Genomic DNA, 25147 nt, shown 5'->3' with positions numbered 1-25147 from the left:
AGTCATTTCTCATTTTTGGTAGCTTTCTTTATGACACAGGACAGTCAAATGAGGTTAGGGCCAGCCAAGAGGTTGCTGCCATGGCTGTGTCACTTCTTTCAGGCTGTCTTATGTCCAGCAATGACCCTGAGAGAACCACGCCTGGCCTATCTGCTTTAATTACCTACCAAGTGCCCAGGACTGAGCAAGGCACATAGTCAGTATTCAGGAATGACCTTTTGGTTAATTGACATGTGAAGGTTTATGTGTGTTTAAATGAAAAGGGGATTGGTGAGCTCTCACCTGATGGACACAATGTAAGGGTATATAGCACACCTAGGGTGAGGGGCACAACTTCAACAGGAACCTCACCTAACAAATGCAAACATTGTAACCTAATCACTTGTACCCTCATATTAATCAGAAATACAAATAAATAATGAAAAGAAATAAAAGGAAGGTTAGTGCATGCATAAAATTGTTGGTATTCTGAAAGCATCATTTTATTTAGGAAAAATTGCCATTCATTTGGGGGAAACCCCATCACATGATTACCCTTCATTGTTAGATTTCTCCCTGGCAGTTATCAAGACCATGTTGTTTAGGTTTAGAGTTATTTTATTTTATTTATTTTTGGAGACAGAGTCTCACTTTGTCACCCTTGGTAGAGTGCTATGGTGTCACAGCTCACAACAACCTCCAGCTCTTGGGCTTAGGCGATTCTCTTGCCTCAGCCTCCCAAGTAGCTATAGGAGCCTGCCACAACATCCAGCTATTTTTAGAGATGAGATCTCACTCTGGCTCAGGCTGGTCATGGACTGTGAGCTCAGGCTATCCACCCACCTTGGCCTCCCAGAGTGCTAGGATTATAGGCGTGAGCCACCAAACAGCCCAAATTATTTTATTTTGGATTTATTTTACATAAAGTATATTTTCCTCTGGATTTACCATTGATTGCATTACCAAGTTCTAATGATTTCCATTGGTGTTCTAATTTATAGTATATTTACTTAATTCATATGCCAATTCGTGTTAATGTATATCGTATATATGCTTAATCCAGGGTATCTGATGTTTAAAAATGTGGTTTTCTTACTCTGCTGACTGAGGCAAGTCAGCAGTGCTTCTGTGTTGCAGAGTTCAGATGTGCGTGTCTGTTTCTTTGGTCTCCACACTCCCAAGTGCGGAGTGGAGAGCTGGCTTTCCAGAGCCAGATGGCGGGGCTGGCTCTGGGCTCTGCCCACTGAGCTCCCTATTCTCTGGCCCAGCCATACATTCCTAGGGGCGGGGGAGAGATCCACAGGCTGGTTTCTACAAGGGATGGATCTCTCCAGCATGGAAACCAACACTTTGAATCTCATTTCTGACAAATCGTTGTCATTAATCCTTTCCCAGGCTCTTCACTCATTAAGCTGGGTGGGGACCATTACTTCATTAAGAGAGAAAGCCCATATCAGTAAAGGGGGTCTTGGCTCCTGTGGTAGGTGGGAGGTCTTTCTGAGACCCCCACCAGTTTTGTTTGATTCTCTCACTGAGGTATACCATACACATTTTACATTTTCATTTATTTATTTCATGAAGTTGCTTCTATTTTAGCTGCTGTCTGGTGAGGGTACTGGTCACTTGATCTACTTCAGTTACTGTTATGTAATGGGGTCATTGTGTATGCTCACGATTTCAATTTTGTTTATATGGTGCAAGTGTCTTTTTAGTTTTGTGGTAAGTCTTCATCTGTCTGCATGAAGGCTGACAGATCATCTCTAGAAGAGAGTAAGAGAATGAGCCTTTTAGCACAGGCAGTCCCAGAGTTGATGCCTGGACCACTGCAGAGGCAGTCTATAAAACTGGACTATTTCCCAAGTGAGTGCACAGATCAATAGCGTGTGTGGTCAGCTCCCAATAATCTGTAGAACATAACAGAAAATATGAATGATCTACTCTGCTGGCTGAGGGCCCCAAGCACATAAGCCTCAATCCCCTTGAGGGGACCAGGCCTCTGCCTCCCTGGGTTCAGAACGTGGCTTACCCTTTCTCCTGCCACAGGGATGTGGGCACACTGAACCTTCAGCCACCTGGAGAGTGTCAGCTCATCATCCCAAGTCTGCTGGCCTTAATGTACCAAGTGTCATTTAAGGATTCAGAAGTGATTTAGAATATAGTTCCAGAGTATTTTCAGTTTCATCCAGAAAGCATAGGTTCTAGTTCATACGTATCCAAGCCTCTTTGCTTTCCTTTTTCCTAAGTCCAGTGTTAGTGAGACAGCAGCAACGGGCATATTATTATTGTTTTTAGCCAACTGTGATGTTAATGATAGGGGGAAATTGAAATGTATAAAATGATGTGGGGACTACTTAATATTTCTACTTTTCCCTGTTAGCCCAGATTATTGAACGTTGAAAGCTAATCAACTTTACTATATTAACAGTTCCTTTTAAAGGTTGAGCAGATCCTGAATACCCAAAGGTTTAGTGCCTTGGTCTTATCTTCTTCAAACTTTCATCTGACTTAGGTGAAGATACACACAGCTGCATTATTTGCAGAAATTACAAAGATGGTTAATATAATCACTGTAATATGTGGTAGAATAAGGATTGAATATATTTGGATGTGCTAGAATACAGCATGGAAATCAAATTTAATTATTCTAAAGGAAAGCCTGCAGTTAAATTAAAAGAAGGAAAAGAAGATGACAAGTCAGTAAACCCTAGCAGACACAGCTGGGGAACTTGATGTGCACGTGTGTGTATCACACATTGCATACACACATCTATATTTCTATAGCTCTGGATATGTATTAAAACTATGAATTTGTACTAATACTTCCAATCCAGTCCTGTACCACTGGGTTCAGTGTAGCCCTTCCCCTTTATTTATTTATAGCTTATTTCTTCAACAGTGAAAAACTTGTCTCTTCTTATTTACAGTATGTTTGCTTATTTATTCAATGCCAGTAAAGTAGTTTCAAAATTGCTGCTGTATAAGAAACAGATTTACTAGCTGGATTACAGCAGAGTTCTTTGTCTTTAGCCTTAGGGTTTCTACTCCAAATGGTATTTTCCAAAGTTCTTTTCATCACTGTGGCTAGATTATTCATTTATGGTGTAGTTAGCTTCATTTATTAATGTTTGTATTCCATTTGGGTCCCCTCCCCCGACATCGTGATTAATGTAAAATTTTCTCTTGTTTTTACGTGCCCTCTTATCTACACTGTGCCCCTGTCCCACCCACTCTCCCTGGGAAGCGGTCTCTCCGATTCTGACGTGCCCTTCCTATATCTCCTTTGCACACATGAGCAGGGGCACATATATCTCCTTATGTCCTTTTTTGTACACAAAGGATACATATTATAGATTTTCTTTTTCCTTTTGTTTTTGTCACTTAACAATGTATTCTGGGAGTCAGACCAGTCCCTGGAAACCTCCTCTCCCTTCTCACAGCTGCGTGGCTCTCTCTGGCTCAGCTGCACAGTGGTTTATGCAGCCACTCCAGTATCAGGGCATTTGATTGCTTCTAACATATTGCAGTTTTGAATATCTTTGTGCAGATATTTCTTTGTTCATTGTTGGAGGTGTTTCTTTAAGGTCGATACTTCGAGGTGTAGTTGCTGGGTTAAAACACAGGGCTCTGTTAGTGGTTGCTAAGTCTCCCTGTGGATTCTCCCATCAGCAATTTAGGAGATGCCTTTTCCTGCAGCTTCACCAGCAGAGACTACATTACGTTTTTAAATTTTTGCCTATATCTATTGTCCTAATTTACATTTCTCTGAATGAGAGTGAGTTTGAACATTTTTTCATATGTTTGAGGGCCATTTTAAAAGATTTTTAATAAAGCTACAATATAATAAATTGTACTTTCCCCAATTTTCTCTCAGATTTTTGTTCCTCAATTTTCATGAATGTCTCATATCTTAGAGTTATTAGCCCTTTTCCTCCATCATATGTTGCAAATATTTTCTTCCAAATTGTCAGTGATATTTTGATTTTGGTCTTGTGGTCAATTATCAAACTTGGTTTTATTGCCTCTGGATTTTGAATCGTAGTTAGAAAATCTTTCCCTACACCAACCAAGGTTAGAGAGGAATTCACTCATGTTTTCTCCTAGGAATGTTATAGCTCTTTGTAATTAGATCTTTGTATTTACATTGCTGACCCGTTTGCTGTGTTTAACACATAGTGAGAAATACAGATGTAGGTTTTTCTTTTTTCCTGTGGCTGCCCATTTGTCCCAGCATCAAGGAGTAAGAAGACCAGCTTTATCCCAGTAATTTGAGGTGTCAGCTTTCATATAGGTTTGGGCTTATTTCTGGACTCCTAATTCTATCTCATTGGTCTATTTATCTTTTTATGCACCAGTACCGCCCTGTTTAATGATGGTATATTTTAACATCCATTCCTTTTTTTTCCTTTCAGAGTTTCCTGACTGTTCTCACATATTTGTTTTTCAATTTGACTGTTAGTATCAACTTGTATAACTCTATAAAATGGTTTATTGGGATTTTTACTGAAGTTATATTGAATTTATAAATTAACTCAGGAAGAACTGTCATCTTTGTAATGTTGAATTATCCTATCCAAGAAAGGGGATGTCTTTTCATTTGCTCATATCTACTGTAATGTCTTTTAGGAATGTCTTCCATTCTCCTTGTATAGGTTTTATACGTTCCTTGTTAAATTTATTCCTAACCCTAATCCTAGATGTTTAATCTTTGCTATAGTTATTTTAAATAGTGTTTTCTCTAACTGCATTTTAAAACTATTCATCTTTGTATGTTCATTTTATGTCAGTGAATTCGTTTATTGTTTGAATTAGTTTCATCATTTGATATCATCTGCAAATGGAAGTAGTCTTGCTACTTCACCCCTGTGCATCTGACTGATGTCTCTTGTCTCATTAAATTGGGTGACACCTTGTACAGTGTGGACAGAGTGGAGACGCTGGGCACCTTCACCTCATTCCTGATCTTGCTGGAAATGCTGCTGGTCTTTGCTCATTTAATAAGGTACCGGCTTTATGATTATGGCACGTGTACTGTATCATGTTTAAGAATATAACCCTTACTTTCTATTTCCTTTAGCTTTTATCGTAAATAGGTTTTAAATTTTGTCAAAGGATTTTCTGGAATCTATGGAGTTGATCACATTTTTTCTTTAGGTCTATTAATATGATGAATGATATTACTAGATTGCAACCCGTCATTTCTGGAAAAAAAATGGTACATGGCTTTCTTAATGTGGTGTTGGAGTCTGTCCCTAGTATTTTATTTAATATTTCTACGTCGACACTCAGGAGTGATGCTCTTCTACAGTTGCTGTTGCTTGTTCCCTCTGGTTTCTCAGTGTTAAATTTACTTCACAAAAGGACTTGGAAGTCTTCCTTCCTTCCCAGGGCTCTGGAGTGATTTAGATAGAGCTCTGTCTGGTCTTTGAAGGTCTGATGCAATTTCCCTGTGAAACCATCTGGTCCTGGTGTTTCTTGCGGGGCAGTTGCTTAATGACTCTTTGTGTTTCTTCTGGGAAATCATCAGTTTAAGCTTTCTAACTCGAATGGGGTCAGTTTTGGTAATCCAAATTTCCTTAGGAAGTTATCCATTTCAGCTGCGTGTTCAAGTTCCTTTGCATAGAGCTCTGCAAAGCCTTCCCTTGGGATTTTAGAGACATCTTCCCTCTCATTGGGCGTCTCCCCCACATCATCACTTGTTTTCTGTATTTGCTCTCATTCTTCCCTTTCCTTGACTAACTTCGCTAATGATTTGTCTATTTTCTTATTTTTTTCCTCCAAAATAGGATTTAGATTTATGCATCAGATAAATGTTTCTGTTTCTCTATTCTCTACCTCATTAATCCTCATTAATTTTAGCTTTTTCCTTTATTATTTCCTTTCCTGAGTTTTCTGCTGATTTACTTCCTTATTCTGTCTTTAGTTTTTATGAGTTAGGAATTATTCTTTTATTTTTTACTGATAAAAGTGTCAAGGAATTTTTCTGTGATTACTGCTTTAAATATATTCCATAGATTCCAACATGTAGTGTTTTCATTATTATTTTTTTAATTATTTAAAAAAATTATTTTAACTAATTATTATTAGTTATTTTTTTAATTCTATGCTTTCAGTTCCTATTTCCTCTTTCATCTAAGATAATAGTAATGACTCCTAAGTTTCCAGTAGAAGTGCTTTTCTGTTTTTTTGTTATTAATACTTGATATTTTTATTCCCATGAGAAAGTATGGTTTACATTTCAACCTTATGGAAAATATCTTTAATTTTCTATTTTTAATTATTAAAAGTACATAATAGTTGTATATGTATAAGGTTATGGAAATTATTAATGTTTAATTAATGTGATCAGTTGTTGTGACTGTGCTGTAGGCTCTTTTTTTTTTTTTTTTTTTTCAGCTTAAGAAAATAGTCTTATAAATACCTTCTGATGCCACACTGGAAGATGCTAGTTTGAGTACATGGAGACCATAGACCCCAATCCAAATCTTGTTTGCTCTCACAGACACTCATTCAGGGTGTCCTGGGTACCAAGCCTTGTTTTAAATTATTTACAAATAGGAAAAAGTCAATACTTTTACCCACCCGTAGGAATTAAGTAATAATATCCAATTTATAGAAGAATCCCAGAACTAGAAATGATAGAGCCAGGTCTCAGATCCAGGCCACCTGCTTATAGCTTCTGCCATCTCTCTGGGCAGATTTGAGTAAACCCTGCCTTCCAGAAATTGGCTGTAGGATAATCTGGAATTTGGATTTAGCATAGTACAGCCTGCCCACCCTCTCTCCTTGGTCAGTTTTCTATAGGTGGGATGCCTCAGGCCTGGCTGCCCAATGCCCAGAGGTCAGGCCCCGGCAGGGCCCTGGAGCCTGTGGACAGGAAAACAAGCTGGTACCGAAGGAGGCTGGATGTGGCTGCGATGAGGGTATTCAGGCTGGTCCCGCTGTCTGCAAGAGCCAAGTTCAGTATCAGTAGGTGGCTGGGAGTCCGTAGCTCCGGGGTCTTGCAGAAAGAGAAGATGGTCAGGCTATTGAGGCTGAGACCTGAGAGAGCTGAAAGAAAAGCTGGGGCTGGCATCGGGTCTGCTGAGGTCCTCCTGGGGTCAGGACAGGGCCCATGCAGAGGATGGAGCCTCAGCACCCTCCCAGACAGACAGTGAGGGTGATCAACACAGGGCAGAATGGTTCATGCTGTAACAGTCATCAATGGGGACACCCACTGAGCACTTATCACACTCCAAGCACCATGACAAGCACTTTCCATGGGTCATCTCATTCAGTCTTCACTTGAGTACACTCCTCCCCATTTACAGCTGAGAACCTGAGTCTCAGAGCCAACTCGCCCTAAGTACACAGGTACTAAGTAGTGGAGTTAGAACTTGAACTCAGGTCTTTTGAGTTTTAAAATGCCTTCTCCAAGGGCTGTGGGGCAATGTGAGGGAGAGCCTTGGAGATGAGGAATCACCAAGGCTTAGAGTTTGGGAGATGGGCCTAGTGAAGTGAACTTGCGGGAGAGCTCTCAGGAGGCAGAGAGACCTGTCCTTGAATTTCGGCTTGGTCATTCACTTGCTGCCCTTTACACTCTCTGAGCCTTGGTTTCCCCTATCCAAACTGAAGAACAGGAAAGAATCCTGCCTTAAAAACCATAAGCATTGGCTTGGTGCCCGTAGCTCAGTGATTAGGATGCCGGGCACATGCACCAGGGCTGGTGGGTTCAAACCTCGCCCAGGCCTGCTAAACAACAACAAAAAATAGCCAGGTGTTGTGGTGGGTGCCTGTAGTCCCAGCTAATAGGGAGGCTGAGGCAAGAGAATCCCCTGAGCCCAAGAGTTTGAGGTTGCTGTGAGCTATAACACCATGGCACCCTACCTAGGGCAACATAGTAAGACTGTCTCAAAAAACAAAAAAACAAAAAAAACCGTAAGCATTTACCTGGAGAACAAAGTATGGAAGAGCATTCCAGAAAGAGGTAATAGCATGCACACATAACATGGTAAAGTTTCATGGCATGTTGGAGGACCTGGGGGTGCTAGATTATAGGGCTCTCAGAAAATGGGGAAACAGGCTGGGATCAGACAATTGTGTCCAGGGCCTTGAGGGGCAGTCTAATGGCTGTTACTCTTTCTCCACTGTCGGTCCTTATCAGGTAAGAAAATATGTTGATTATTGCCTTGGGTCTGCTTTGAACAAGGGCTATGTTCCCCATCAACTTAGCTTGGCCTGGCTCCGCTTCAGGGTTGACAGTCACTCTCTCTAGCTCTAGTCTCAGTGAGCATTTTAGGGATTCTGGATTAGGGCAGGCACCTCATGGACCCAAGTAACCCTAGAAGGGAAATGCTTAGGGTCATGTGAGGAGACATGGAGGAAGTAGTGAGGGGCTGGAAAGGATGGGAATGAAGAACTAAATGCCCCTGGTGTCTGTCTAGGGTAGCTCCTTGTACTCACTTTCCCACTCACAGCCATTCATTCTAAATGTCAAGGCACTGAGGGAAGAGAGTGAAAGGGACTTGGTTACAGTCACATAAGAGCAGGTGGCAGAGCTGTCTGTCTCCAGAGCCTTTCGGGGACCTGATCTTATATGGTATTCTTTGTACTGTAGGCTCTTAAGTGGAATGTGTGTTTTTTATTATCAGCGTATGATAGAGTTTAGTATATCCATAAGATCTGCCTTGATTAATTATGGTCTTTAGATCACTGTCTCTTTATTTTTTATATAACCGACTGCCTTGCCCTGAGAATGGTATATTGAATCTTGTATTATTAGTGTGTTTCTGTGTCTGTGTACATCTCCTATGGTCTCAATTCATAAAGGTAGTGGTTGTGTTATTTGACTCATAGATGTTCATGAGTCTCATGTGTTCACTGTGAACTGTGGCTTTTAGCATTAAAAAAGTGTCTTTTTTTTTTTTTTTTTTTTGAGACAGAGTCTCACTATGTCACCCTTGGTAGAGTACTGTGGCGTTACAGCTCACAGCAACCTCAGACTCTTAGGCTTAAGCAGTTATCTTGCCTCTGCCTCCCAAGTAGCTGGGACTACAAGTGCCCACCACAATGCCCAGCTATTTTTGTTGTTGTTGCAGTTGTCATTGTTTAGTTGGCCCAGGCCGGGTTTAAACCCTCCAGCCCCAGTGTATGTGGCTGGAGCCCTAACCCCTGAGCGACAGGCGCAGAGCCAAAAGTGTCCTTTGTTTTTTTGAACACTTTGGGCTTGAGTTCTGTGCCGTCTACTCCTGCTTCCCTTTTCGTTTCTCTGTGGACCATCGTCTATCCTTTTTATTTTTACCTTTTCTGAATCATTTGATTGTAGGCATATTCCTTGCATATAGTACATGCAGTTGGGTCTTGTTCTGTGAATTAAAACCAATTAAAAGCCTTTTTCTTGTAATGGGTGAGTTTAAGCCCATTAGTATTTATTTGTTTGTTTGTTTGTTTTGAGACAGAGTCTCAAGCTGTCGCCCCGGGTAGAGTGCTGTGGCATCACAACTCACAGAAACCTCCAACTCCTGAGCTCAAGTGATTCTCCTGCCTCCGCCTCCCAAGTAGCTGGGACTACAGGCGCCCGTCACAACTCCCGGCTATTTTTTGGTTGTAATTGTCATTGTTGTTTGGCAGGCCCAGGCTGGATTTGAACCCGCCAGCTCCGGTGTATGTGGCTGGCGCCTTAGCTGCTGAGCTGTAGACGCCGAGTCCCATTAGTATTTATTGACGTGACTGACTTGTTTACTTGCAACTTTATCAAAATATCTTATAATTATGTATATTTTGTTATATTTGCTGTTTTATCTTTGCTCTTTTTTTGTGATTTTCAATTTGTATTTAAGATTTGTATTTTCTAGTGATTATTTGTATTTATATCTGTTTAATTTCCTAACTACCCTTTTTATTATTTAATCCTTTACTCTCCAATACTCAGTTTTTTCCAGTACATTTGATATTCACCTGTCGATTATATAACAGTGAGCTACATAAAAATGACAATTTTACTCTTTTCCTTTCTCTTCATCCCCCATTTTTATTATTTCTACCTTGTCATAGTATTTAAAGTTTCTATATTGGGGCGGTGCCTGTGGCTCAGTTGGTAAGGCGCCGGCCCTGTATGCCGAGGGTGGCGGGTTCAAACCCGGCCCCTGCCAAACTGCAACCAAAAAATAGCCGGGCGTTGTGGTGGGCACCTGTAGTCCCAGCTACTCGGGAGGCTGAGGCAGGAGAATCGCTGAAGCCCAGAAGTTGGAGGTTGCTGTGAGCTGTGTGATGCCACGGCACTCTACCGAGGGCCATAAAGTGAGACTCTGTCTCTACAAAAAAAATAAATAAATAAATAAAGTTTCTATATAGAATAAATCCAGTAAGTGAAAAAAAGCCAATTTAGAAAATATTAAATAACAGTACAGATAATAAACAAATTTGGCAAAAATCAAAAGGGTGGTTTGCAAGTGACTGAAGAGGTTGAGGAGATGCCGGTGTACTAGGATGTATCTTATGACCAGGGGAGCTGCCCTGCGCAGGGCCTCCCGGGCTGTCCAGGGTCCTGGGACAGACGGTTCATGTTGGGCCCCAGTGGACTACAGGACTGCTCACAAAGGTCCTCCTAACTCCGCAGCTCTACCCTAAAAATACACAAAGTCTTGGGACTTTGGGGCTGAATACATTTTTCTGTAGCATTGAAAGATTACTTTTCTAATTATCGTCTTTAGTTCATGTGGAAGCAAAAGCCAAATGCTAACTTTTCTGAAGTTATTAGTTATGGACTGTATGTACAACTTTTTTTTTTTTTTTTTTTTGTAGAGACAGAGTCTCACTATACCACCCTCAGGTAGAGGGCGGTATAGTTACCTCACAGCAACCTCTAACTCTTGGGCTTACGCGATTCTCTTGCCTCAGCCTCCCGAGCAGCTGAGACTACAGGCGCCCGCCACAACGCCCAGCTATTTTTTTGTTGCATTTTGGCCGGGGCTGGGCTTGAACCCGCCACCCTCGGCATATGGGGCTAGCGCCCTACTCACTGAGCCACAGGAGCCGCCCCTATGTACAACTTTTTTAAGTAAACAAAATTAATTTTCTCTTCAGTGCCAGTAACATAGAATTATTCACAAGTGAATTATTCGTGTTACATTAAGAAGGTGTGTAACTTGATACTAAGCAAAATGTGTTGAATCATATAACTAGTTGCTTGAACAGAATTTACAGGCTTTGTACATTTTCAATATCAGTAAACCAGTAACAATAGTTTATTGCAAGAGTTTCAGCCAAAATTGTTTAAAATGACTATTTTAAATCTATAAAATTAAGTAAATATCAGACGATGTTAGAAATAATGAGGTTAAATGTGATAGATGGTTGTTATTCTGAAAAGATAAAGTTTAAAGTCATCTCCAATGTTCTGTAAAGTTTTCCAGCTCCACAGGGGTCTATATTTGCAGCTGAAGTTTACTGAAAGCAAATTCAATTAGAGCATTATGCTTTATGAGCCCATTTAAAGCAAAAGTTTTTTTGTTTCAGAAACGGGTATGCAGGAGATTAGAAGCCAGTGGGCACGAGCCTGGCTGCCACCAGGTGAACACCTGTACCCTGGTGTCCTGGGACCCAGGGGACTGGGAGCCTCCACCCAGAGGCTGTCCCCCACCCCTGAAGCCAGAGAGTGGCGAGGGGAGGCCAAATGCAGGGGTATGTCACTCTTCCCATCAAACAAGTTAGCCCATTTAAATATTTTAATAGAAAGTGTAAATAATCATTGTTCTGATACATCTGCAACTGTGATTTGTTAACTAGATTCCTCAGAACGGTGGAAGGAGCCTAGCCCAGCCTTGCCCAAGATGTATTGCCGGGGAATCTGTAAGTGCATTAACCTTCCTGCTGTGACATAAAAGATAGACTTCTTCTTTAATATTAGATCCATAAAGCAAAGTTAATAAAAACTGCAATTATGTTTCTAAGGAATGAGGGACGTAAATAAAAAGGTGAAGATTGATTTAAGCTTCTCTTAGCATTCAGTTGGGTGCAAACTAATTTGTTTCCAGCTTTAGATTGGAAATAGAATTTGCAAATACATTTAAAATTCCTTTTAAAAAGCAGTGTTTAGAGAATAGAACAGGCCACTTGATTTAGTTAAAACAGAGAATTATTTAAGGACATCTTGGAGAAAATACCTGACTTTCTCATTTAATTATCTAAATGGGAATCAACATTGCTTTTTTTCTTTTCTCTGTTTAAGCTTTTTCTTGGCTGTTTCTATAAACTTCACATAAATCACAGATTTCAGAAGGAAACACAATGTTTGCATCATTAATTGAAAGTAAAAGGAGGCCAGAAACTGCCAGAGTCACATTCTCAGTCTCTCCTATTGGACAGAATATCATCAAGTATATATCAGCATAATAATACCTTTGTTATTAATTTTGAACTCACTCCAAGAACAAGTTAATATGTCTTTGATAACCTCTATAATTCTTAGGGTATTTTTAATTTTAAATTTGAAATATTAATATTGCAATAAAATAGAATTGCATTTAAATCCCACATAGAAACCAGGAATTTGTGTGTATGTGAGTATATTTCTGAGACTGTCCTCTAAAGATCTTTAGAGAAATGTGTTGCTCTGTTTTTGATAAGCAAAAGATCCAGTTAATAAATTATGGAGATCTTCAGTTGACACATTGTTCGGTTACTGTGTTTTATAATGGTGGGCACCGATTTTGTTTTAAACAAAGACCTAAAACCATGACAGCATCATCCAGGTGAACTGTGATTATCTGAAGTCTTTAGACAAATGCAAAAACAAAGTTAGGGTGAAACTCAGCACACGACAGTGTACTTATCTACTGTTTGTATTCTATCCTGGGAAAAATTTTTGCAGATTATGTTGCATTCTGGGGTATAATTCTGAACACTGGGGAAATTAAAGATCCAGCAACTTGAACTTAGCACATTTAAATTGATTCATATAGCTGCGACCATATCCTGGGATGTAAATAAATAGTACTTACTTTGAGAAGTATGACCCTGTTTTGGTGAAATTATATATTTGCTGGAGACTGACTAGTACCCTTCTTTTTCCCACTCCTTTTACGATGTATGTTCCAAATCTCCCCATCTATTAGAGGCAAACGCTTGGAATGTAATACAGATTCTTAATGCTCTGATGGGTTATGTTCTGGCACAAATGTCTTAAAGAAAAAAAATATTTAGTTCAGGCAACTGATTGGATCATTTTGGCTAATATTCTGTTTGAACAACAGTACCTATTTGATTAGGATTTTTCCTTTCTTTGTAATTCCCCAAGCTTGCCTCTGTTATGTTTCATAGGAAATGAATCTATGAGCAGAAAACTTACATTGATATGTAAATATCATTTTTTTGGCTAATGCTTAATATTCTTTTCATCTAAATTTCAGAAACTGACTTTAAAAAATCAGTTTCCTTTTATTTGTAGTTATTCTCAATAAAATTTCACACAGGCTTGGGTGTTTTAATATTTACACCCACTATTTCTAAAAGTCTTATGTAAATAAAGATTGAAATGTGAATTTGAAAAGTCACACCTCTTGATATTTGAACAGACTACGGCTGCATATATCTTCTTTTTCTAATAATATGGCTAGTTTCTCTCCTAAGCTCTTAAAATAATAAGACACTTACTATTTTTGTATTCTAAAACATCAAAAGGTTCAGTGTTAAATAAAAAGCAAATAGTATTTTTAGAAATGCAAGATCCCAGGGAGTTGTGCTTAACCATAAATCACCTATGGGCAACAGTTCCAAATTTCAGAAGACTTTATTAACTGCGGTTCCATTCACAAGTGCTTGCCTGGGTACACACGAGCATGCCAGTCTCCTGGCCCGTAATTCCCGTGGATGACTCAGAATGGCTCCCTTGGATCAAAGAGAAGCAAAGGTTATATCAAGGGTGGTTTTTGTGGAATTTCTAACCTGGAAACTTGCACTTGATTTTCAGCTTGTTGGGTGGTTTTCTCCCAGTAAGCTCTCATGTGTCCTGTCTCACTAATATATTTCTGACCTCAGGAGGACATCAGGTGATCTGTTCTGAGCACTCACAGCTTGGTGGTCTAAGTTCCTGTAGCCTTCTATTCCTACACCTTTATTTTTTTTTTTAATTTTTAAAAATTTTGTTGCGACAGAGTCTCACTTTATTGCCCCCAGTAGAGTGCCGTGGCATCATAACTCACAGCAACCTCCGACTCTTGGACTCAAGCGATTCCCTTTCCTCAGCCTCCCAGGTAGCTGGGACTACAGGCGCCTGCCACAATGCCTGGCTATTTTTAGAGACAGGGTCTCATTCTAGCTCAGGCGATCTGCACGATGCAGCCTCCCAGAGTGCTGGGATTACAGGCGTGAGCCACCAGCCCGGCTTCCTTTCCTTATTTTTATCAATGAGTCCTTCCTCACATGTGTAAGGTCTTGACTTCTTGCACACACAGGGACGTTTTCTGTAGACTCTCTTCCAGGTTTGCATTTTGGTCTTTTTCCTACTTGACCAATTCTGGCTTGTCGTTTACAGTGGTGACAGTTTCAGGAGTCACCGAGTTGGTTTTGTGTAGTAATTACGGTGCTGGTTCAACTCTCAGTGTACATTATTATTTAGAAACATCTCCTCTTAGCCCTGAATCACCCTACTCACATTGCTGAAAGTCGCATTGGGTGTGGCGGGACCTGGCATTATGCATCCAGGGCTGGCTTCTTGTTCTCTGTGTGTGCTTTCTGTGTAGGCCTTGCAGGCCCAGAAGCAGGTAGATGGTGCCCATCACCAGGATTCATCTTTCCTTTTCCTCTCCTTCCACAGATGTCTCCAGAGTGGGCTTCCTTTCTCGGACCAGCTTGGCCTGCTGTGTGAGGGCCACATGGCAGCCAAGTGTAATAGGGAAGTTAGGCCGTTTGCAGTTCAAACCAATTAAGTAAAGCCTTACCTGCCTGCCAGAGATCTCCAGAACACTCAAAAGAAGACATGTGAAAAGGGGACTGGGGCTTATAAGGTGGAAAACTGTAGAGAAAACTTAAGATGTTTGTTGAGGGGAAAGGAGGCGTTTCCTAGTGGGGTCTGGTCTCTGCTGTTTTGCAGCTCCTCAGTCCTGGGATCTTTTAGGGGAAGGGACCACCCTCAGGTTTTATTGGCCTGGCAGGATGGTCAGTTACCTGTTGTCTCAGCTCTGTTCCCCTCTTTGGCTGCCCCCTCCTCTGTATGGTGAAGACTATATTTCTCAGACCCCTTCACTTCTGACTTGGGTAGATTCAGCCGGTGTGAGGTACTGGCAGCACACTCCATTGTCAGGAGGATGGGAGGAAGCATTTCCTGTTTCCCTCCCTGTAGTCCCAGCTCTTGCCTCTCAGGTCACACCACCTCCCTGTCCTCCCAGCCCTGGGAGCTGGTGGCTTTGGCTGTGACAGGTGTTTGGTTACCTCACTCTCCCATGGGCTTCTCATCTGTTTCATCCTTTGTGAAGTTGAATCCTGTGTTAAATTCCTTCTGTTTGAAATCTCTGGGCTGGTTTCTGTGTTCTCACTGGAGCCTTCCTGGGCTACTAAGCTAAGGAGTACAGGAATCCTGCTGTGGGGACAAGACTACTGTTACCAGCATGGGCTTCTGGGTCTGTCACCCTCCCCTCCTCCACCCCATCAGGGTCAGCTCCTCATTCCACAGGCACCACAGTCTGGAGGGCTGCAGAGCCATCCTGCTAAGTCACAGTAGCGGGGAGAGCCTGCACGCTATGGGAAAATGCAGCGAAGCCCCGTCCTGTTGCCCTTGATGTCCCTTTGCTTTTTTTTTGGTGACAGTCAAGTTGTTGCCCTGAGTAGAATGCCGTGGCATCATAGCTCACAGAAACTTCCAATTCTTGGACTCAAGGGATCCTCTTGCCTCAGTTTTTATTTTATTTGTTTGTTTTTGAAACAGAGCCTCAAGCTGTCACCCTGGGTAGAGTTCCATGGCATTACAGCTCACAGCAAACTCCAACTCCTGGGCTTAAGCGATTCTCTTGCCTCAGCCTCCCAAGTAGCTGGGACCACAGGCGTCCACCACAGCACCTGGCTATTTTTTGGTTGTAGCTGTCATTGTTGTTTGGCAGGCCCGGGCTGGATTCAAACCCGCCAGCTCTGGTGTACGTGGCTTGAGCCACAGGCACTGAGCCAGTTTTTATATTTTTAGTAGAGATGGGGTCTTGCTTTTTGCTTGGGCTGGTCTTGAATTTGTGAGCTCAAGGGATCCACTTGCCTCGGCCTCCCAGAATGCTGGGATAACAGGCCTGAGCCATGGTGCCTGGCCCCTCTGATTTTTTTTTTTTAATCTGTGCTATTGGATCTTACTGCTCAAACTGGTAGGAAATTGCCACTTAAAAGCCATTGTGCGAAATATGATGTTTCTTGGCGTCATGGAGCCCTTCTCCCCCGGACTGATTTTGTATACCAGCCTATTCATTAGCCTTGTGAAGCTTGGTACTAAAGGAGGTGTCTGCATAAGTCTGTGTTCACTTTTTGACACTGAAATCCGCTGCCTGATGAAGGCATGTGTGTATGCGTGTGCTTTGTGTGTATGGACTGGTGTGCATGTGTGTGTCTCTGTACACGGGATGTGTGTGCACATGCACATGCACAGGGGCAGGCAGCGAGGGAGTAAAAATCCAGGGTACCACAGCGGGGTGTTCGGTGCGGTTTTCCTCAGTAGGAACAGCAGGAGGAGCCAAAGTGTGATTATTCTGATCCTAAGTGGATACTTTTTTTTTGCCTTTCCTCTTATCTTCAAATGCATGACCTTTAAAATATGTCTGTTTATTTTGTTTACATATCTGTAAATTATTAGTAAATTGCTTCCTACAGCTGCATCATCTGTAAATTCTGGAGTAAAACAGGAGCTACCCAGAACCTGGTGATCTCTGCCCTCCTCCTGGGCCTGAAGTGGTCAGAGAGATGCTGCCAGTGCTTAAGCTGGTGGGTCTAAGTGTCAGGCCAGGGACAGTGGCCGAGGATGAAAATGTAACATTCCAACATAGATTAACCGAGATCGATGCAACGATCCTATTTTAGCAACGGCTAGCACTTGTCAGGCCTTTATTCCTCTGTCCTGAGAGCAGAAAACACAATCATGGAGGGATCAGCAGGAGTTTCATTGATCATTCCGTAAGAATCAAATTGTGCTCCATGCATTTTTCCCTTCGTTTGGCGAGGATGCTGGAGTTCATTGGTCTAACCCCGTCAATTTACAGATAAGGAAAATGAGGCCCCCAGGGGTTAAGTGATCAGCCTGCCATGTGGCATGGTTGATGGGGCAGCAGAAGCCTGCGAGGTCTCCTTGGAGTCCCCTCCTCTCTGCTTTTTTTGGCTGATCTGTGTGTTTGCAGTCAGCGTGCCAGGGTTAGTCCCCCACGCTGATGGCCCAGCAACCAGCTCAAGCACCCTCTGAGAAGTGTGGCAGTGGTATTGTGGCTCTTGTGGGCGTCATCCCAGACACAATGAGAGGTTCTTGGCTAAGACACAGGGCTGATTTATTCAAGCTGTGAGCGAGTGGGCTGGCCAACAGAAGAATCTGGCTGTGTCAGTGTTGCCAAATACCAGTCCCAGTGTAGATGAGTCTGAACAGACTACTGATAGTAGGTTCAGGTTCTGGCACCATATGACTGCAAATGTTTGCTCTGGAATATGGATACCAGAGAACTACTTTTTTGAAAAATGAACTGTTTTTAGATCATTTTCAGATTCTGAAGGAGCTGAGGGGCCTCAGATGACTAGAAGGAAAACAAAGTGTGATTCAGACTTCTGCAAGCATGTTAGACTGCGCTAAGGCAGACGTGTGCCCTCCTGCTACAGACAGAGAGGCCAGGGAACCACTCGTAAAACACTGAGTACATCACTGATCATGTGATGAGTGAGGAGAGGAAACAAGCAGAGCAGTAGGTACAGACTCATTTCTCAGTGCTCGTTCTTGGGGCTTGGCCTTTATTGGGTTTTGGGGTTTATTGGGTTTCCATCTACTCAGAAGGATTTCTGGAGTCTGAGTTGGAGGTTGTTGTGAGCTATGACACCACGGCACTCTACCCAATAGAGAATGGGCCTACAGCCTGGGGACTGGAATTCTGATGTCCTGAGATGGATGCAATTTTGGCCTAAAAGAGATGTGGGAGCTAGAATTTGGACCTTGGCCTAAAGTTCAGAGCCTTGAAGTTCTAACTGTACTTTAAAAGGGGATTGGAAATTAAAATACCAACCTGTGCATAAAATGGGCTCCAAGTCTGTTCTGTCTCAGTAACCCAGGAACCAAAGTTAAAGCCTTCACGTAGAAATGGGTAGAGGCCATTGATGTCCTTAAGGCTGTGAAGAGTGGTTAGTCCAGAATTATCCTGTAAGCAGGCTTCCACCATCTAGTCTATACAAGGTCCAGAGATAAAATAACCCCCACTGAGGATTCGATTACAAAACACACACACACACACACACAAACAAATCTACTACCATGGGTGGGGGAGATGTTAGGAAATGTAACAAACAGGACAATCCAAATCTCCAAGAACCTGAAAGATTACAACTTGGAAGTTCATGATGAAGCACAGGCATCCTTCACTTTGCAGATGGGTCCTGGCCACAGCCTGCTAAACAACAGACAACAATAACAAAAAATATAGCTGGGCATTGTGGCAGGTGCCTGTAGTCCAGCTACTCGGGAGGCTGAGGCAAGAGAATCGCTTAAGCCCAAGAGTTGGAGGTTGCTGTGAGCTGTGATGCCACCACACTCTACCAAGGGTGACAAGTGAGACTCTGTCTCAAAAAAAAAAAAAAAAAGGTTTTTTTTGAAAAGCTTTTAATTTCATTTATTTATTTATTTATTTGAGACAGAGCCTCAAGCTGTCGCCCTGGTAGAATGCTGTGGTATTACAGCTTACAGCAACCTCCAACTCCTGGGCTTAAGGGATTCTCCTGCCTCTGCCTCCCAAGTAGCTGGGACTATAGGCGCCCACCACAACGCCTGGCTATTTTTTGGTTGCAGCTGTCATTGTTTGGCGGGCCCTGGCTCAATTTGAACCCACCAGCTCAGGTGTATGTGGCTGGCGCCTTAGCCACTTGAGCCATAGGCCTCAAGCCAATTTCATATATTTAGAGACACCAACTCACCGTTACCTCGGCTGTCCTTGAACGCCTCGGCTCAAGTGATGCTCCCATCTGTGCCTCCCACATAGCTGGGACAACAGGCACATGCCACTGTACCTGGCCATTTTAATTTTTTGAGTTATGTGGAGGTGATGACAATGACAAGGATGAAATTATTGAAAAGCACCTCCCCCAGTCCCACTGTTTCTCCTACAATGGAGGCCTGTCATCTCCTGGCCCTCACTTCTTCCCCCACAGCTGACACTGACCTTGTCTCTGTGGTTTACTGCCGAGAGCTGTGGTTCTCCAGCTGAGCTTCTACTACTGAGGGTCTTACCACAGAGGGGTCTCGGGCCAAAGGTCAGTGCCTCAAATGCTGCATACTTCCCTCACCTTTTGGAAATTTGATTTACATTAGACTGTTAAAGACCTTGAGAACTGCAGTGAAGAGACATGTTTCCACAGTGTCCTTTCCTGAAGTGATACCTGTTACCATGTGTAATTCTGAGGCTACTGTGGGAAGCACAGTAAGTTCATCGTGGCATTCAGGGCCCTTCACAGTGTCAGTACAGCCTGCTTTCCCAGGCAGATTGGTGATCCCTGCCCATGTCCCTATGAACCTCTGCCTTTAGCCATCATGGAAAGCTGCTCTAGTTCCAGAACAGTCAGACCTTGTGCTGTTAACCCTGCTGGGGCTGCCTCCTCCCACGTCCTAAGACGCTCTTCGTGGCCCATGTGAGATAACCTTGTGCAGTCTTCCTCGGGGCTCCCAGCAGGTAGAGTCGTGTCTGCGCTTCCCTGCAGCTGTAGCCTTTTGTTCTGATCACTGGGATGAGTCGTGGACAGGCAATCAGCATGCTGCCCTGCAAGGCTCCTGCCGGGTCTTGGGGCTCAGGGCAGCACCTGCCTTCCAGGAAACAGGGACGTCATCAGGGACAGGGCTACTTCGTTCCCCCACTGCCTAGCCCACTGCACCTTTCTGGGCCTCAACTAGCTCAGGGAGCCCATTTGCCATTGTGGTGTGATCCTTGCACGACAAAGGCCATGCTTGCCTCTGCCTTTGTTCCAGTATATATGGCCAAGCGTGACCGAGATTCCTAGATGCTAACGAGACCTCATTGCACAGTGGTACAGTGTCTGGCCGAGTGTCCGTCCCCAGTCGTCTGGTTCTCCCAGTTACTTCTGCGGGTGAAGGTGAAGAGAGGAGGAGAGGCCTGCTGCAGGAGCTGAGGGGTGGGCAGGGAGTGGGCCCTGGCGGAGGTCGCTGTGAGCCTGGGTTACTTCCAATTGTCCCCAGTGAAAAGAGCTGCTTTGTGTTGAATCTGATTGTATACTTAGACAACATCATTTTTTTAAATGTGTTTTTTGAATATGCAGATAATATTTTCGTTCTCTTATTTTTCCTCATAGTGCTGTAGGAGAGGAGGGAAATAACATTTACTGAGAACATTGTATATACCAGGCACTATTGGAAATGCTTTAAATGTCTGAATTATAGCATAATCTGTATTAATAATCGATATCTATGCTCACCTCAGAAGTGAAGATACTATTTACAGGTTTTAGCGCAGACATTGTAAATGCAGCTCTTCTTGTTGGGGAATATGTAGCCAAGGTGTATGAACGTGGCCAAGGTAAGTTAATCCCCACAATGTGCTGTTTTCTTTTCGTAGGGGCATTTTAACCACACTGAGAATCGTTAGAAGATACCATCTGGAAAAAAGAAGATTCCAATTATGATTTTGACCCCTCTGGGTGAAGCAAGCATCAGTCTCCTACAGATGCATCTGGGTGCCCACCTGTTCATAGCATCACAGTGCTCCATGCTCAAGGGGCTCTTTGTCCTCTCATCCAGGTAATCCTACCATCCTCTGCACAAGAGCCAGGAGGATCCACGTCACTTCAGAATGTATCTGGCATAAGAGGGAGATCCACTGCATTATTTAAAAGTTAAAAATTCCATGTCAAACTCCCTATGAGGTATGGGAACCATGCTTATGAAATCGTGTCCAGATACAGTCCCACTTTCATACTTTTCAGTTTTATGGGTATATTCAGGACTGCTTTGTACTCTTTAAAAGACTTATTTTTTTATTTAAAATGCTGTATAATCTTAAATGAATTTTACTAAATGCTAGTATTTAATCTGATCTGTATAATTCTCCAACCAAAGTTATCAAAGATAGAACCTCTTTTTTATTAAAATGGAAATTGTTCTTTTTCTCTCTCTTTTTTTTTTTTTTAGTTGTTGTTGTTGTTCATTTTCTGACTGTGGAGATTGGAGTTATTTTCCTGAGGTTTGAAAGCTTCCTCAGATATGCTGTTCACATAAAAGACAAGGTCCAAAGAAACCACTGGATTATAGAATTGATCTCAAGCTCTTTAAGCTCCCAAAGCTAGGGGAGGGTTGGAGCCCCATGAGGCCTGATTTCCTCGTGTTATTCACAGAGGTCTGTTCCCTGGCAGGGGTAGTCCTCAGCACTGGCCTTGGGAAGAGCCCAGTCCACACATCATCATGGTGTTCGGTTGTGTCCACACTGGAACAATGGGGCAGAGGAAGGCAAGACGTTGACAGAAGCGGGCACAGTGCCACTTGTGATAAGGATTATCCAGAGTGACAGGACACATCTCCATCAATCCTGAATAAGACCCCAGAACTGTAACCAGATTAGAAGGAGGACCCTCGTCCATGCCAAAGCAGTCAAGGCTGTGAGACAGGAAAAAGTACCAGGATTTGTGACCTTCAAACCTATTTTTTTTAAGAGTTTGTGTTTGTTCCTCTCTTTTTAAAATGAAATACACATCTTAATTCTGATGGGAAAAAATGAAAACTCTTAGGTTCATGTTCTGTTTTTTGTGAGTAAACTCGTCCTTTCCAGCCAAATTCATGGGGAGAAGAGAAGTCTCTGTATTACTGGCAGGTGTTTTGTAATTGAAGCAGTTCACAGAGCACCCCAGATACTTACTATACAGGAAGGGAATCTCTCAGGTAAAGAACTGTCCTGCTCTGTGGAATATGGCCCCATCTCCTCTCCATCAGACATTTGACTGCGTGACCCCGATGAGTCCTCAGCTTCCTGGAGCCTCCTGTCCCCACCTCTGTCCCCACAGCTGCCACAGGGCTCATGGTCAGCACATGCAGGTGTGTGGCAACTACTCAGTGTCTGCCCCTCCCTTCTCAAGGCATAGCTCCCCAGACCCAAAACAGGCCTCTGTCCTGACAAAGCCAAAGGTTACGACAGTATGGAAATGGCAAAGAGGGTGAGGTGCAGCTACCCAGAGTGTGGGGACCAGCAGTTTCATCACAGCTGCTTAGCATTGTAATGAGAATACTAGGCATGGGGAGGCTAGTGGCAGGGCACCTGAAGGGTGTGCCAATGTTTCTTTGCATTTAGTAGAGGCCACAAATTAGAATGCTCTGAAATTCCAGCCTTCCAGGCCACCTTTCTAGACTTGGCACATACCTCAGCCCCTCCTTAGATGGGCCGTGCCCCAGCAGGGTCCCACCCATGGCCATGCAGCCCTGGAACATGGAGCAGCCCTGGCAGCTCACCCTCCTTCCCCTTCACTGACTGGCTGTCACATAGCTGCCCCACCAACCCAGCTTCAGAATTATCCCTGGCTACGAGAATAGCCTCTACTCCCCAGCTCAACTAGCCTCCTTTTGGGCCCTGCAGCCTAAAAAGCATGAGGAAAATGAACATTTTTGGTAGAACTGATTTAAGTGAGTTTTGAATGATTATAAACATAGTACGTCATTGTAGAAGAATCTGGAAGATGCAGAAAGGAGAGCAAACCCACCCATCCCCCACGGCCACACGGACCTGCTGGCAACTGGGCCAGATGCTGTAGCAGGTGTCCGCCCTCGGGACAGGCTTTCTGACCGCTCTGCCTGGAGCAGTTTTAAGCTAGCCCCCTCGAATAGGCTGTCTGCAAATTAGAGAAGCCTCCTCACCTCCAGGAAAGAGCTGGGTGCCCAGCAGGAGGCATCACCCTACTTGGTGGGGGAGGCTCTCTGGAAGAACTCCCCACAGGACTCCCCCTGCCAAGTCAGCTGTCCACTGCAGCAGGTACTGACACCTATTAGCTAATAGGCAAAATCTGAAGAGATGTCACTGAACTGGGTTTTTTTTTTTTTTTTTGTAGAGACAGAGTCTCACTTTATGGCCCTCAGTAGAGTACCATGGCATCACACAGCTCACAGCAACCTCCAACTCCTGGGCTTAAGCGATTCTCTTGCCTCAGCCTCCCGAGTAGCTGGGACTACAGGCGCCCGCCACAACGCCCGGCTATTTTTTGGTTGCAGTTCAGCCGGGGCTGAGGTTTGAACCCGCCACCCTTGGTATATGGGGCCGGCGCCTTACCGACTGAGCCACAGGTGCCACCCACAACCTCAAACTCTTAAGCGATTCTCTTGCCTCAGCCTCCCAAGGCTAGGCAGGTGTAGGGTAGGTAGGACTACAGGTACCTGTCACAACACAATTTTTCGTTGTTGTTGCTGTTGTGGCAGTTATCATTGTCGTTTTAGCTGGCTGGGGCCAGGTTTGAACCCACCACCCTTGGTGTATGTGGCCAGGGCCCTGCTGACTGAGCTACGGGTGCCATCCTTACATACATTTTTGTGAAGTTTTATATTCATGAGAGAACATTCTGGAAGTTGAATGGCTGGATCAGAGGGCACCTTCTGGTTTTCTGTCCTCTAGAAAGGTGTTCCAAGAGCTCATGTCCCTTCCCCTTCACCAACGTTGGGCAGAGACTTTTTTTTTTTTTTTTAACTTGAAGTGTTTTGAACACACACAGAAGTTGACAGAACAAACAGTGCCCGGAGCCCTGCCGTGCCACAGCCGCTGTGCTGGAAGTGCACCCAGGACGGAGTGATTTCAGCTGCAGGGTTTTCAGTGTGTCTCCCAAGGGGACCCTGAAAAGCAGAGCCACAGTACAGTCGTCTTCCTGAACACAGGGTTCACGGTAACTCCTTCTGTAGCGTCATACCCAGTTTCTGATCAATTTTCCATGTACTTTGTCAGTTTCATAAATAATTGTTTTTTGTATTGTGTTTTTTACAACCTGTTTGAATTATGACTAGCTGACATGTCTGAGTCTCCAGTGAAGGGTCTCCACCTCTCCACCTCTCCTTGCCCTTCACAATGCATTTTTCAAGAAACCAGTCTGTTTAGTTTGTATCAGTTTTCCCAACTGCATGTCCCTCATGTTTTACCTGCCTCTCTGACCCTGTATTTCCTGTAAATTGGTAGTTACTCCAGAAGCTTGAGTAGATTCAATTTTGTTTTTTTCTGTAAGTCTGATCCTTGCCCGTCTGCAGGTCTGACCTTTGCTACTGACTTTGTGGTTGACTCTGTGCGTCACTCATGACACTTCCATTGAATGAAGCGTGTGTGTGAATGTGTGTGTACCTTGTGTGTTTGCTGTGTGTGGTGTGTGTGTGTGTGTGCTGTGTGTCTGTGTGTGCCATGTGTATGACGTGTGTGTGTACCTTTTGTGTGTTCTGTGTGTGTGTGCTCTGTGTGTGTATTTGTGTGTGTGCTGTGTGTGTGTACCTTGTGTGTGTACCTTGTGTGTGTGTGTGTGTGCGCTCTGTGTGTGTGCTCCATGTGTGTACCTTGTGTGTGTACCTTGTGTGTGTGTGTGCTCTGTGTGTGTACCTTGTGTGTGTGCCGTGTGTGTGCTCTGTGTGTGTACCTTGTGTGTGTGCGGTGTATGTGTGCGCTCTGTGTGTGTACCTTGTGTGTGTGCCGTGTGTGTGTGTGCTCTGTGTGTGTACCTTGTGTGTGTGCTGTGTGTGTGTACCTTGCGTGTGTGTGTGGGGGTGGGTGTGTGTGGGTGTGTGCCGTGTGTGTGTCTTCTTCCATGAACTTTCCATCTTTGCCTGTTTTTCTCCTGGGATGTATATCTTTTCATTATTTTTAAGAGTTCTTTAGTCTATTAAGTCTGTTTATCTCTCATGTTGCAAGTATTTTTCCCAGTTTATTATTTATCACTTTCTTTTCAATGATTTTTACATATCCTTTGTCATGGGAAAGTTTTTCACTGTTACATCTGTCAGCTTTTTTCTTGGCTTCTAGCTTTG

General features: G+C 43.4%; 2 protein-coding genes across 6 annotated transcripts in view; one reads left to right on the top strand and one right to left on the bottom strand.

The window, feature by feature from the left end:
• The window catches only part of C3H10orf143 (chromosome 3 C10orf143 homolog), a 30780-nt gene extending 9495 nt beyond the window's left edge, over positions 1 to 21285 (top strand). Inside the window, exons 2-6 of one of the 4 annotated variants that reach the window (XM_053584317.1) lie at positions 4389 to 4430; positions 4895 to 4978; positions 11473 to 11637; positions 11743 to 11805; positions 20733 to 21285. In XM_053584317.1, coding sequence (XP_053440292.1) covers positions 4389 to 4430; positions 4895 to 4978; positions 11473 to 11637; positions 11743 to 11805; positions 20733 to 20762 — 384 coding nt within the window. In that variant the 3' untranslated portion in view covers positions 20763 to 21285. Of the gene's footprint in view, positions 1 to 4388; positions 4431 to 4894; positions 4979 to 9413; positions 9513 to 11472; positions 11638 to 11742; positions 11806 to 20732 lie in introns of all 4 variants that reach the window. The other 3 variants (XM_053584318.1, XM_053584319.1, XM_053584320.1) reach the window with 3 other exon arrangements.
• Positions 1 to 25147, bottom strand: part of GLRX3 (glutaredoxin 3) — a 162007-nt gene that overhangs the window by 61244 nt on the left and 75616 nt on the right. The gene's annotated exons all lie outside the window — the stretch shown is intronic.

The sequence above is a fragment of the Nycticebus coucang genome, chromosome 3, assembly GCF_027406575.1.
Source record: "Nycticebus coucang isolate mNycCou1 chromosome 3, mNycCou1.pri, whole genome shotgun sequence".
Taxonomy (NCBI): Eukaryota; Metazoa; Chordata; class Mammalia; order Primates; family Lorisidae; genus Nycticebus; species Nycticebus coucang.
Note: the sequence above shows the minus strand (reverse complement) of the source record. Positions and strands in the feature narration are given on the sequence as shown.